This window comes from Prosopis cineraria, unplaced genomic scaffold, assembly GCF_029017545.1.
Source record: "Prosopis cineraria cultivar Desert tree isolate PC_DT_omini unplaced genomic scaffold, ASM2901754v1 PC1, whole genome shotgun sequence".
Taxonomy (NCBI): domain Eukaryota; kingdom Viridiplantae; phylum Streptophyta; class Magnoliopsida; order Fabales; family Fabaceae; genus Prosopis; species Prosopis cineraria.
The window spans coordinates 52343565-52357389 of record NW_026555332.1 but is presented as its reverse complement, the minus strand read 5'-3'; the positions used below and the strand labels follow the sequence as shown (position 1 = coordinate 52357389).

The window sequence follows — 13825 nt, the reverse complement described above, 5'->3', positions numbered from 1 at the left end:
GGCCATTATTCTCGGAAGAAAAAGAATTATTTAGTGTGAACTTAGGAGTAATTAATTTGAAGGTAAGCTAGCTAGCATGTATAGCTCTCGAAATGAACGTACGAGGACGCAGTTCAGCCCAAGATGCTCTTTTTATCTTTTTTCTGTGAACATTTTCGAAGATGTTTGGAGAGATTGCGCTATTTAGATGAATACCTGTACATGATTTTCCAGAATTGAAAATGACGTTCCCCCAGTGTGCATAGTTATCATCGTGTTGACTCAGGATCGGTGGATATTAAGTTGAGGCCCTTGTGGTTATGTAAGAATGAATATTTAATATGGTTGAATAAGTTAATTATATTATTTATTATTATGTTAAAGAAGGACAAATCATCCAGGGCAAGCTGGATAGATCTCAATTATAAATAAGGATGATTTCATTGGGACCAAAAGTACACAAGACAATTACGGAGGAAAATCAACAAGCATGTCGACACACAAAAAGACGAAGATGAGTGCAATACTGCTCTTATTCTTCTTCTGTTTCTTCCGCAAACTTCCCTCGGGATTTGGAGCTCTACAGGTTGGCTTCTATGGCTCTTCCTGTCCAAAAGCAGAGTCCATTATACAGCAAGTGGTGCAGCGTCGTCTCAGTGGCGACAGGTCCCTAGCTGCAGCTCTGCTTCGTTTGCAATTCCATGACTGCTTCGTTAGAGTAAGACGCTATAATGATGCAACACTTCTGTTTCGTTCCATCCAATCGATTACTTTATATTCGTAAACATACATCCCGATGAACACGTAAAATAACAATGCATGTATGCATGTTTCTTCCAGGGATGTGATGCTTCGCTTCTGATAGACTCCAGGAATGGATCGAGATCGGAGAAAGGTGCGTTTGATAGCTTGTTCCTTCGAGGCTTCGATGTAATTGACGAGATCAAAGAAAGCCTGGAAGCTGAATGCCCTTCTACGGTTTCGTGTGCCGATATCATAGCCCTTGTCGCAAGAGACGCAGTGGGCCTTGCCGGAGGACCCAAATATGACGTTCCCACAGGGAGGCGCGATGGCCTTGTTTCGAATGTCGCCGATGTAAAACTACCACAGCCTGATTTTCCAATGAGGCGAGCTCTTCTTTCTTTCACCGATGTTGGGTTAACATTAACTGACATGATCACCCTTCTGGGTGCTCATACGCTTGGTGTTGCCCATTGTGGTTTCTTCGAAGACAGGCTTCAACCAGGACCTGGGAATCAACCTGCTGATGATCACCCCCCAATGGATCCTGTGTTGAAAGCTAAGCTGGCCAAGTTTTGTTTTAATGATGATGATCGCACTGCGTTTATGGACCAAAACACACCCTTTGTATTTGACAATTCATTCTATAAGCAGCTTCTTCGCAGAAGGGGCATATTGGAACTGGATGAACGTCTTGCTTTTGATAATTCCACTAGAGCTCTTGTTTCCAGGTATGCAGCAGACAATGAGGAGTTTTTGCAGAACTTTGCGAGAGCCATGGTCAAGATGGGAAGCATTCAAGTTCTGGATGGAGAGAGAGGGGAGATTAGAAAAAATTGTAGGGTTTTTAATAATCCCAAGTAGAGCTATTTATACTTGAGAGACTAGCTATAGCTAGCTAGCATCCTGATCAGAAGGCGTTAAAATTGAATAATCAAGCCACGTGAAATAATTATAGCCAGTTCCAATGGCTTAAGTATCGAACTTTTGTTTGCATGCTATCCACACATGTTCACGTCAGAAGTCGGAAAAAATAAAAAACACAAAAATCCCTCATGGAAATGGTTTAACTGAACTCTCATTAATTGTTACTGAATTGTTACATGCATAGTCAGAGAGTTAGTTAATTAGTTAGGTCGCTGTTGGGGATGTATGGTTCACAGTATATTACAACTCCGATGAAGCGCTGAGATGCCTAGATTCTGCCCCCTTTTGTTTCATATTACTTGTAGGTGTTTTTGAGAAAAATCTTTTGTTTCATATTACAAGTCTTGATAGAAATTCAAACTAATTAACCTTTATGAATATTTTTCTTGATTTTTCCCATTCACTTTGATGATTTTAAATGAGAGGCAAATTTATAAAAATAAATTATGGGCAAATTTAGTATCGTGGTTCAAAGTATTAAAAATTAGACTGGTTTTTAAACTGGTTAAAGTTTTGGTTCAAAAGACTAATGACAAAAAACATAGTCAAACTATGGTCAGATTAGTCTTGAGCAAATTATATTTCATTTTAAATAGACCAAGACACTACTGGTTTCAATGGTTTATTGATTTGACCGGTTAGATTAACCTAGATTTCAATACCATGTTGTAGTCCATGCTTTCATATATTTTAATTTGTATGCAATAATATTAAAAGACCAACGTTATAAAAAGAAATTAAAGGATGTTTATTGAGAAACAAGTTCATTGATTTTGGCTAAAAACACTACTAAAAAAATACAAATTAATGAGAGAATTTAGTGAGGAATTATCTATTCCTCTCTAAAATACCAAATTAGAGATAAATTTAGTGAGGAATGTTGATTTTATAGCTTGACTTAAAATTAACGAAAAAAATAGCGAGAACCGTCAATCTAATGGGAAGAAATAGAAAAAGAAATAACTAAAGATATTACAAGGATATTATAGATGTAAAGATCGAAGATATTTTGCTCTCATATTAATTACACATATTTTATTTTAATTTAAATTATTATTATCTTTTAACATCTATTATTATCTTTTCATTTATTGTTTTTTTACTTAATTTTAGAATTTCTAGACTTTCATGCATTTATTTTTAGGGTTGGGTTGAAGCCTATAAATAACACTTTAACTCATTTAATATGCACACACATTTGATTAAATAAAATTACTGTTATCTTATCTCTCCTCTAAGTTTTCTTGTTTTTCTTTTTTCTCTATTGATTCCTTTCTTTCTTTTCTATACTCTCTCCCTCTTCTCCTTCCTTGTTCTGCATCACAATCCCTCTATAAAATAAGATAATTAATAAAAAAAATAACAAGTGACTGTCAATCCCTCTATAAAATAAGATAATTAGTGAGAGATTATATCCCTAGTTAATTACTGTTAAAAAATTTAACTTTTGGCAATAATTTTTAATTATATATTTATTTATTTTTATTTAAAAATAAAAAATAAATTTAAAAATTAACTAAAATTTTCATAATAAAATTATTTAATATTTAATATTTTGTTTATTTTAAGTTCATTTTCATTAATAAAATAATATTATATTAAAAATATAATATAAAGAATAATTTAAATAAAATATAAATATTTTTAACAAATTAATAATTGAAAATAAAATTTAATATAACTATGTATTTTTGTAATATATTATTTGACATATTTGTGCAATTAAATAATATATATTTAATTTTTCATATAATGATTACAAGTACCTTTCAGTTCAACTGGCAAAGAATGAGAGCATAAGGCTTGAAAGGTAAGAGATTAAGGGTTCAACTCTTAACCTTAGTGTAAACATAATGAATACATAGTGGACGATGACATGTCATAAGTTATCACACACTTAAGGGGGTGATGGTTGACGAGGTGCAAAGTTGTTGATAACATGTCACAAGTTAATGTACACATGGCGAATGATGTGGCACCACTATTTTTAAATATAGATATATTTAGTGAGTGTTTTAAATAGTATGAGTAAGGGATTAGTGAGAGATGTGGCTTTCATTAAAAATTAGCAAGGGACTAAATCCCTCACTAAATTTAACGAGTTATTTTTTAGCTACAACTTTAACAAAGAATAAAATTTCTCACTAAAACACAATTTAATTAGCAAGAGAAAATGATATTTAGCAAGGGATATGCTCCTCGCTAAATTTAATTTTCCTATTAGTGAAAATATTCCATATTCCTATTTTCTTTAAGCGTCCAAATTTTCAAATGAGGTCCCCTTCAAATGGAAACCTCTCTGCATGCCTCCTGGTTAGTAAACATGTACCAGCACCACAACATGAAACTGAGGGAGGAACATTTTCGGAAGATTTTTTAGAGGCTCGGCTATATACGGCTAGTTGGTTAATGGAATGCAGTTAACCCCCTAGTAGGTTCCATCAGCCTAATCGCTTCACTATATTACTTTATTATGCTGCCAGAGAAGGCCCAAGGATGAGGATCCATCGTCGGCAACCTTTGGTTCCACCCAGAGCCCATAAGTACATGCACGACTCAATTGCCACCAAAACCAAGGACGCATGGCTACACTCAATAACACTAACATGACTCCAATCCTACCTCTACTCTTCTTCTTCTCCTTCCACCAACTTCCCTCTAGATTTGGTGACCTGCCGGTTTGGTTTATGTGCCGCTACTTGCCCTGAAGTGGAGTCCCTTATCCAGAAACTGGTGCAGCAACGATTCATCCAGGATTCATCCTTGACCGCTGCTCTGCTTTGCTTGCAGTTCCATGACTGTTTTATAAGTAAGATCCCACTAGCTAGCACCATATATATCTTGTAAGTTTGTTAACTTTCATTTCATCAATTGATTATCACGTTGAATATGTATATATATAACTACTTTAATGTTTTCTTCTAGGGATGTGATGCCTCTATTCTTATAGACTCCACGGAGGGAAGTAAATCAGAAAAGGACGCAAAGGATAGCTTCTTCCTTTGGGGATTCAATTTCATCGATGATGTCAAGGAAATCCTGGAAGTTGAATGCCCTTCTATCGTCTCGTGTGCTGATATCATTGCACGTACTGTAAGAGACGTGGTGGCTCTAGTAGGAGGACCTAAGTATAAGGTCCCCACGGGGGGGCGCGATGGCTTGGTTTCAAATATTGATGAAGTGGATGTACCACAATCCTGATTTTTTAGTGGGATTCACTCTCGAATTTTTCCTTGAATTTGACCTCACTCTAACCGACATGGTGACCCTGTTGGTGCTCACACGGTTGGCCGTGCCCACTGCTCATTCTTCTCGAACAGGCTTCCAAGACCTAGGAATGAATCCTCTAACCCTACATTGGATCCCGCATTGAAAGCTGAGTTGGTCAAGTTATGTTTTACCCCTACGAACCTGAAGCCACTACATTTTTGGACCAGGGCATGTCCTTCGGTTTTGACAATTCATTCTACAAGCAGCTTCTTCTCGGGAAGGGTATATTGAAACTGGATCAATGCCTTGTTTTTGATAACTCCATGAGAGCTCTCGTTTACAAGTATGCGGTGAACAATGAGGTGTTTCTGCAGAGTTTTGCAAAAGCGATAGTGAAGATGGGAAGCATCAGTGTTCTGACCGGAGATGAAGGGGAGATTCGAAAGAATTGTAGGGCTTTTAATCATCCCAGGTAGAACACTCAAGTGTTCGGGGGCATTTAGAATTGAATAATTGCAAGGCATTGCTTATTTGCTTTTATGTTTTATTTGGTGGGCCACGGACGGGAAGCCAGGAAGAGTGGATAGCAACTTTGTGATGATCTAGTGCTTTTCCTCATAGCGCTTTACTTTTAAAGACAATATCAACTACTATTTAATTTCTTAACTGCTTTTTTCCCTTTAACATTTTTCAATGTACCTTGTGTGTGTGTGTGTGAGTGTCATCCTAACATTAATGTTTATTTTCAGAGAATTTTATATAGATATAAATATCATTTATATATCACTTAATTGGTTCTTTTTTCTTTTATTATGTTCATTTAAATATGAATGGAGAAACTATTTAGATTAACTTTAACATAACAAAGTGGCTAAGATTTAAATATAGCATCCAGCTCTCTATTGTTTTTTTTTTTTCAAAGCTACGTAATAGGCCAAATCGACCACGAGCAAATTCAAAGATTACAATAAATTCTACGAGACTATGATATTTTTACACGAAAAACTTATTTCATTAATTGTAAAAATATTTTAGTTCAAATATTTTAATGTCAAGTATAATTATGATGTCTAACCAACTTTTTCTTGAATTATGTAAGTTGGTTAAAATTTCTTTACATGTGAAAAAGAAGGGAGGATATGTTTTGGATTATTCAAAACTTAGAGGAAAGGGCTTACATTTTGGGCCAGAGGAAGTTCCTCTAAAAGAAAAAAAACGTCGATAAAACTGTATCCATATTATTTGCAAATAATTAATGAATATATTAGATATCAACAAATCAGCTATGATTAAATAAAAGCAAATTCAAAAACAACTTGGAATTAATGATTTCAAAATCGAATTGGACCAATCGATTGAATCGCTGACCAGTTACTCTAACGGCTCAATTTAAACCATCAATCCAATTTAGTTATTGAGTTGGATTGGACTGTTCTTAACAGTTGAACCACGTATTGCTTAAAACCTATGAATCGAAGTGGTTGAACAAAGTAGCCCAAATTTCATACTTTTAGATTACGTAGCAATTTCAATTTTTTCTCACATTTATATTATATATATGTATATATTTAAATTTAATTATTATGGTTTAACATTTAATCTAGTTCTAAAAACATTATTTGGAATATCAACTGATAACAAACACATTTTTTGTGAGTGCAATAGTTAAAAATATCTTTTTTGTATGTTTTTAATTAGAGAGACCATAACTTTTTCAAAAAAAAAACTCACATGCACACAATTCAAGGATCACATTAGAAACAAAAACTTTAAATTACATTAAATGAATCATGTTGTTAGCCCAAACTTTAAAGAATGGAGTTGGAAAAAATGCCAGCTATTAATAATCTCTGAATATTTATAGCCACCATCTTCTTTTCAAGTCCATATTCTCTCTCTGGTTTTTTTTTTAATGCAAAGTTAAACTGTTAGGAATGGGGAGAGACCACTCAGGAACAGGGGGAAAGGAGAGAAGGGCAATAGTAGTGGAAGGACATTGCATCTTAACTCAAAACCTCAAGGCTCAAGTTTATAGATCATTCATCTTTATTATATATTAGTATTAAGCCTAACTTTATTCGATATGAGACTTCTCACATCATTTTTATTCCACTCACACTTAAATAACCTAACAATCTCCCTTTTAAGTGTGAGTTCACGAGCTTCCCATATCAAAGACGCCCTAAATACTAAGTCTCTATTTTTTTAGGGCTAACCCAGGTCAGTTTCATTTTAGGCTTCAAACGTGTGAGTAATAATAGGCTTATAGGTCCTAGGCGAAACTTGACTCTGATACAACTTGTAGAAAATAGGGAAAAATTGCCTGGGAATAGGGGGAAAGGAGAGAAGGGCAAGAGTAAAGGAAGGACGCCACATCTTAACTCAAAACCTCAAGGCTCAAGTTTATAATCCTTTCTCTTTATTATATATTAGTTATTAAGCCCAACTTTATCTACGTGGAACTTCCTATATTAGTCTACTCTCATTTAAACAACTTAACATAAACTTTATTAAATTAAAATATTAGTATAGCAGAAAGACCTACTCAAGAAATTAGGTCAGTACATAAGAAACAAAAAAAAAACAACACAGGGAATGTGGAATTGAAAAATGAAAGCACAATAGAAGGGCCCATTAAAAAAAGTCTAGAGTTGCACACCTAAACTGATTTGTAGAGAAACCTAAATAGCAAGCAATAATTGAGGGATGTTGAGCATAATGCAAATATACAGAAATGATTATAACCAACCTCAAGATAACATCGTACCAAATGAGGTATTCAAGAGAGAACTTAATGTTCTCAATTTTGTAGTTACTTGATTAGAAAGCCTTAGGCATTTACAACTAAGAAATAAGGTAGAAGTTTGAGCTAAGAAGGAGCTATTATTTAAAGACACACTAGCTTGAAAACATAAACCTAAAAAATAAAGACAAGTAGCTTGAACTAATGAACACCATAACACTACCTATTTTGTGGTGTTCATACTCAGCTATGATCATGTGTCTAGCGAACTAGCTTTTATGGCACAAAAGCTAGTAAGACCTAAGGAATGGTTGAAGCTTAAAGCGTTCAAAATTTATGCATAGAATATTTGTTAAGCAAGTTAGTAAAAGGCGAGTGTTGCAATTGTTAAATTCAAAGAAGAATAGTGAAGTCTTTTAACGATTTATAGACTGGTAGTGAGTTAAAAAGTAATCGAGCCTCCAGCCATCCTTAAACCAGTACTTATGCTTCTTATAGTTCCAACGATAACCCATCTTATAAGAGAAAGAGGTTTCCAAATTTGCTTGAGTTAAGTCAACAGACCTCCAAGTAAAACCAAAAGACTAAATAAATGAACTTTGGTTAGTGACAAGTTCAACAGTGATGCCAGTAACTAACTTAGTAATTAAAGAAGGCTTAGGGACTTCATAATGCTTAAGCCACTTGACAAAAGCCAAAATTTGATTTCTCAAAAAATCTCTTCCTCTTAGATATGGCAACCGAAAGAAACTCCATTTGTAAAAGATCATGCCAACTACCATGTAAGGATCGTGCACAACTGGAAAAAGCAAAACAAGAAAGAAGGGCCTTTAGAACTTGTGATTGGGCTAATGATGAGGACATATTCAAAGTAGGCCCAAGTAAGACACCCTTAACCCTACTCAAATCATAACTATGCCCATTAAAGAAAATAGAGAAGACATAACTTTTAGTCCTTACACTTTACATTCATTTTGTTATTAGTCCCTACATTTTTTTAGTATTTTGAGTCCGTAGATTTTTTTTGGTATTTTAACTAAAATTGCTTAGCTTCAATCTTTGATTCTTGAAATTGGTCTGAAAATTAATTGAATTCCACTAGCTTAGTACAATAATTTGAGTAATGCTGCTACTTTAAAGTCAAACCTCGTCTACTATGTGAGAACCAAACACATCAAATTAGATATGCATTTCATTCAAGATAGAGTATTGGACAAACACTTGAGTGTTCAATATGCTCCATCATTAGATAACATTATGGATATATTTATGAAAGCTGTGACACACTCTTGATTTTTCACCCTCAAAGACAAAATCAAGCTTTCAAGAACTCTAGCCTCTCATTTGAGGGGCATGTCAAGATATTGGCTATTTAGTTTAGTGATGAGATGTCCAAGCCTAATTGTAATAAGGCCTAAAGAAAACTATGTTCAGGCTAACCCATTAGATTCTTTGTTATAAATACCTATAATTCTTATTTGTATTACGACATAGCTTATTCTTATATATTAAGGTTTTACCCTACTCCTATATATAATAATAAAGATCCCCTGGTGCACCTTTTTACACACAATTCTATTTTTTCTATTTTATCGTCTAACCAACATAGGACAATGGGAGACAAAATGACCAAATCGATAGCAAGAGCAACATAACCAACTAACACTTTCAAGTAAAATAAAAATAAAAAAAGAAACCTTAAGGGAAGAATGAATAGACAAACAAGGGAGGCTAAAAAAATCAGAAACCTAAACTCTAATGTGTAAACCTTTGTTAGAAAAAAGACAAGATTGATCACAACAGATAAAAGAACCAAACTTGTTACCAAGAAAAGAAGTCGTGAATTTAGTATAGTAGTCAAACGGGAGACAAAAAATACAAATTTAAACATGCACAAAAGAAGACAAAGAAGAAGAAAAATTAAAGTTTTCATTCCAAACAGAAACACAGATAGAAAAATCTTGAAGAAGTAACAAACACTGGTTGAAACAAATTGTAAATTAGATTCAACTTTAAAGTAAATAAAAAAGTATTTGGGCTAAATATGAAACATCGCTCAAATAGGTCACGAGGCTAGTTGGGCTGAGTAATCGAAACATCAGGTCCAATATAAATAAAAGAGGCCGACCCCAAAGCTCAATAAAGTCCACAACACATAAACATGCCGAAATCTCATCAGCTTCAAGTATCAAATCGTTGGCAAGAAGACACGATCCTAGGTGATGTTGAAATCTATGCTTAAGTAGTTCGGTGAAATAGGTTATTGATCAAAATAGAGAGACCGTGCCATAAGTTTTGTAGGATTCCTGAATTTTCGATAGAACGTGCTAAGTCTTAAAGAAAAGGCTTCTACCATCAAACACTATAAATAGAAGGAAGAAAAATAGAGAAAACTAGTCAACACTCAATCAAGACACACACGATTTGCATTTATTAGCCCTCTTCAGTTCTTAGTTTTTTATTCTATAATTTTCAAACACTTTAATACAATTACAAACTTGTTCTACCAAATCCTACTATCTTTTTACATTCGAGTGAACTGCGGTAAGGGAACTTAGGACCCTTTCATTATTATTGAGACTTAGCATCTCTGGCACGCCTAGTATTTATCATTCAATCCTAAACAATTTGTGGCACGCCTGGTGGGACCTGTGTAATAAAGATGGCAAAGACAAAAAAAGATAAAAGGACTGATGAAACAGGTGCTAGTTCTCATGAACCAGAAGGGATCTTTGTACACGTAAGATTAAAACACTTATCACCCAATGCTGGAGCAGCAAATCATCGTGAGCACGTAGTTTCGATAACAACAGGTAGCAACAGCATGAATCCTAGCTCCAAGTCAGGAAGTGGCCAACCCAACTCACTGATCATATCCAACGGACCTGTGGCAGAAGTATTATGGGGAATTCAAGACCGAATAGATAAGTAGCTAGAAGAGAACCAAAGGTTCTTTACAATATCCCTAGAAACATCAGAACACAGGGAGAAAGAATGACAGTAGATCATGATGTAGGTTCTATATGAAGGTATGAAGAGTATAACGGCATCATTGAAAAGCACCCATTAAGAAACAGGCTTTAACATAGGGCCGCTCGGGGGGCAACAAGCTGGAGTCAATATAGGTGTTGGCCATTGGGGTCACACACTTATAAGAGACATCACTAACCACCAAGTATTTGCACACACTCATCCATTAATTAACCCTTTATATTATTTATAGGATCCTGGCACGAGTGGCACGGGGGGCACGGCAGTGATCTTAGAACGTGCGATCGAGCCTCAAAACCAACTGGTGAATATAGAGACTCTAAGGGATGTCATTCAAGATATATACAGACTAAGGCTGAGGCCAATTGGCTGCCCTACCATCTCAAAGCCTTATTCGAAGTACATAGACAGGGATAACCCATACCCTCAGGGGTATAGGATCCCTGACTTCACACAATTCTCAGGAGATGGTACACAATCAACCCTGAGCACATTGGGAGATTCACAATTCAGTGTAGCGAAATTGGTAATTATGAGAACTTCGCTAACTTAAAGCTGAGGTTGTTTCCAAATACTCTCACAAGCCCAGCATTCACATAGTATACGTCGCTACCTCATAACTTAATCATTAACTGGATAGAGATGAAGCAGAAGTTCCACATCTAATTCTATAAAGCAGAGCCAGAAGTCATCATAGCGGAACTTTGTAAACTCACACAACGGACTGGAGAGATAGCAGACCAATACTTGATGAGGTTCAAACGCCTGAGGAGCAAGTGCCACGTTCTACTTCTAGAAACTAAATTTGTCAAGCTAGCTTAGACAGGATTGGATATAGAGCTCTGAAAGAAATTCTAGGGGATGGAATTTTGAGATTTTTATGAACTTGCAGCCAAGGTTTGGGGTTATGGGAATTACTTAAGGAAAGGAATCATCGCCGACGGACTATAGCTAGGACCTACTTTAGGGACCTGGACGTAACGGTGGTACAACTGAAGAATGCTAGTAACTACACATGCTCGGCTCTGGTTAGGAAGGTCGGAGAACTGCCCAAAAGACTGAACGCAGTTCAGTATACCATTGATACTATAAAAACAGAGGAAATTTTTATTTCCTCCTCAAGGAAAACTTCATCTCCCTGCCCATAGATCATAAGATTCCTTTGAAAGAAGAACAGAGAGGGAAGGAATATTGTAAGTATCATCACTCGTGGAGCCACAGTACCAAGGCGTGCTGGGGATTTAAGAACATCGTCCAAGATCGGATCAATAAGGGAGTTCTGAAATTCCTTAAGAAAGAATCCATGGTGGTAGACGAGGACTCATTTCCCCCATTTGCTACGGTCAATATGGTGGACATAGCCTCTGGAAAACGATGGCTTAGGAAAGGTGATGGTAAGCAAAGAAATAGGAGACCTTAGAACATCTGGAACAGGAGTAAAATAACTCAAAGAGACTTTAAGACAATATGGGACCACTTAAGGAAGCCTACAAGCTAGTCCAGTAAGAACAGGTCTTCTAAATGGGATGTAGGTCCGGAGGGGCAGAACATGAAAAGCTCGAATGGCTCTAAAGTAGTTTGGGACCATTTGGGAGAAACCCAGAATGGCGACAGTCAGCAAAAAAAAAGGAAAATAGCAAACGACCCTCAGGATGGGATGTTGGCCCGGGAGGAGTAGTGATGACAGAACTAGATGGATCTAAGGTGGTCTGGGACCGTTTAGGAGAACCATCTAGCAAATTTAATTTCTTCATAAAGTACTTAGCACCCCCTGGGTCGGGTAAACCATTCGTGGGGATACCAACGGGCTAAGATGTAGGCCCTGACAACCTATCGTTACCACCATCAACGCTATCAGAAAATAGCACAGTGCTTCCTTCTAAACTAAAATCTGCTCAGGGCTCAGGCAGGTTCGTTATGCCACTTGGCAACGTGCCACTTCTAAATAGAGAGTTGTAAGGCATAAAAAATTCCTAACTGCCTTAACAAGAATCCGAAAGTGACGTCTTCAATGAAAACGAGCTACACAGAGGTACCTTAAATAGTAAAAAACCAAGATACAGGATAGTCTCGACATTCAACAGGAGGCTAACAAGTTCAATAGAAAGTCCACCAAGGATTAGGAAGAAGGAAGTGAGGCCAAAAATTAGAAAAAGGGGATCATTCACATTGAAGAAATATCGCTCAACCTCTACTGCGTGATCTCGTTAACACTACCTTTTCAATTTTGGTCTATCGTTGGCAATACCCAGGACTAGTTAGAGCAGAACTCCTTAGGGCTGATACAGACAGGCTTGTATCAGTAAGAGTATAAGTTTATAAGCATACAGGTATAGAAAGAAAAGATTGCAGAACCTGTCTGCCAAATTACTTTGTAAGCAATAGAAGGGAAATTAAAGCGAGCTGTCCTGGAGAAACCTAGTGCAAAGATGACTCAGTACATAAAACCCTTATATATCAGGGCACATTTTGATATGAAACCGATAACTAGGGTCCTCGTTGACAATGGCTCGATAGTGAACATTCTGCCAGCCTGCATAATGATCAAGATAGGGCGAGAAGAGCACAACTTAATGCTAACTGAGGTATCAGTAGTAGGGTTCACTGTAACCACATCTAAGATCCTCGATGTACTACCGTTATAGGTTAATGTCAGGATCAAGTCGTTACTAATAGCCTTTTTTGCAATCAGCACCACAACTCAATACCAGGCTCTCTTGGGACGAGATTGGAGTCATGCCAATGAATGTGTACCCTCTTCACTGCACCAGATGCTCCTAATGTGGAAAGGAGAAGAGTTAGAAGTGGTCTAGGCTAAGGATAAGCCATTCACAGCAGCTATTGACTTCATGGATGTGAGGTATTACGACACTAACGTGGGCCTATTCATATTTTGAAAGGCTTAAGGAATCCTTTCATGCAGAACAACACCAGACGATATAGTGCCTCTAACCTCACAGAGGTGCGAGCCCATCATAGAACTGGTCGATGACTAAAGCAAATGAAAGAAAGGCTGTAGTAGTCGTGGCCATCCAAAAGTTATGGTTACACAATCTACGAGAGAAATTAGAAGACTACGGACCTGAGGTCTATGAGACCGAAGTTGTATATGAAGATAAGACTCAAAAGATAGCACAATTGCATGAGCTAGACCCTGCACTTTTAAAATTTAAAGACATAGCCCCAGAGGTCCAGGATCCTTTAAAAGAAGTAAATCTCAAATCCCCAGAAGAG

At 36.4% G+C, this 13825-nt stretch overlaps 2 protein-coding genes across 2 annotated transcripts; both read left to right on the top strand.

The window, feature by feature from the left end:
- Positions 1–493: 493 nt before the first annotated feature.
- LOC129302363 (peroxidase 44-like) lies at positions 494–1584 on the top strand. The gene is made up of 2 exons (XM_054941188.1): positions 494–697; positions 820–1584. Exons 1-2 carry the CDS (start codon positions 494–496, stop codon positions 1582–1584), a joined length of 969 nt encoding a protein of 322 aa, XP_054797163.1.
- A 2334-nt stretch (positions 1585–3918) lies between these two features.
- LOC129302356 (peroxidase 57-like) lies at positions 3919–5333 on the top strand. The gene is made up of 3 exons (XM_054941177.1): positions 3919–3960; positions 4573–4833; positions 5085–5333. Exons 1-3 carry the CDS (start codon positions 3919–3921, stop codon positions 5331–5333), a joined length of 552 nt encoding a protein of 183 aa, XP_054797152.1.
- The last annotated feature ends 8492 nt before the right edge of the window (positions 5334–13825 follow it).

Bases quoted from the DNA above. Each gene is read 5' to 3' on its own strand.
- LOC129302363 (XM_054941188.1), top strand. From the start codon at position 494: ATGAGTGCAATACTGCTCTTATTCTTCTTCTGTTTCTTCCGCAAACTT. The intron at 698-819 runs GTAAGACGCTAT...TGTTTCTTCCAG, and splicing joins TCCATGACTGCTTCGTTAGA to GGATGTGATGCTTCGCTTCT.
- LOC129302356 (XM_054941177.1), top strand. From the start codon at position 3,919: ATGAGGTCCCCTTCAAATGGAAACCTCTCTGCATGCCTCCTG. The intron at 3,961-4,572 runs GTTAGTAAACAT...GTTTTCTTCTAG, and splicing joins ACCTCTCTGCATGCCTCCTG to GGATGTGATGCCTCTATTCT. The intron at 4,834-5,084 runs GTACCACAATCC...TTTTTGGACCAG, and splicing joins CAAATATTGATGAAGTGGAT to GGCATGTCCTTCGGTTTTGA.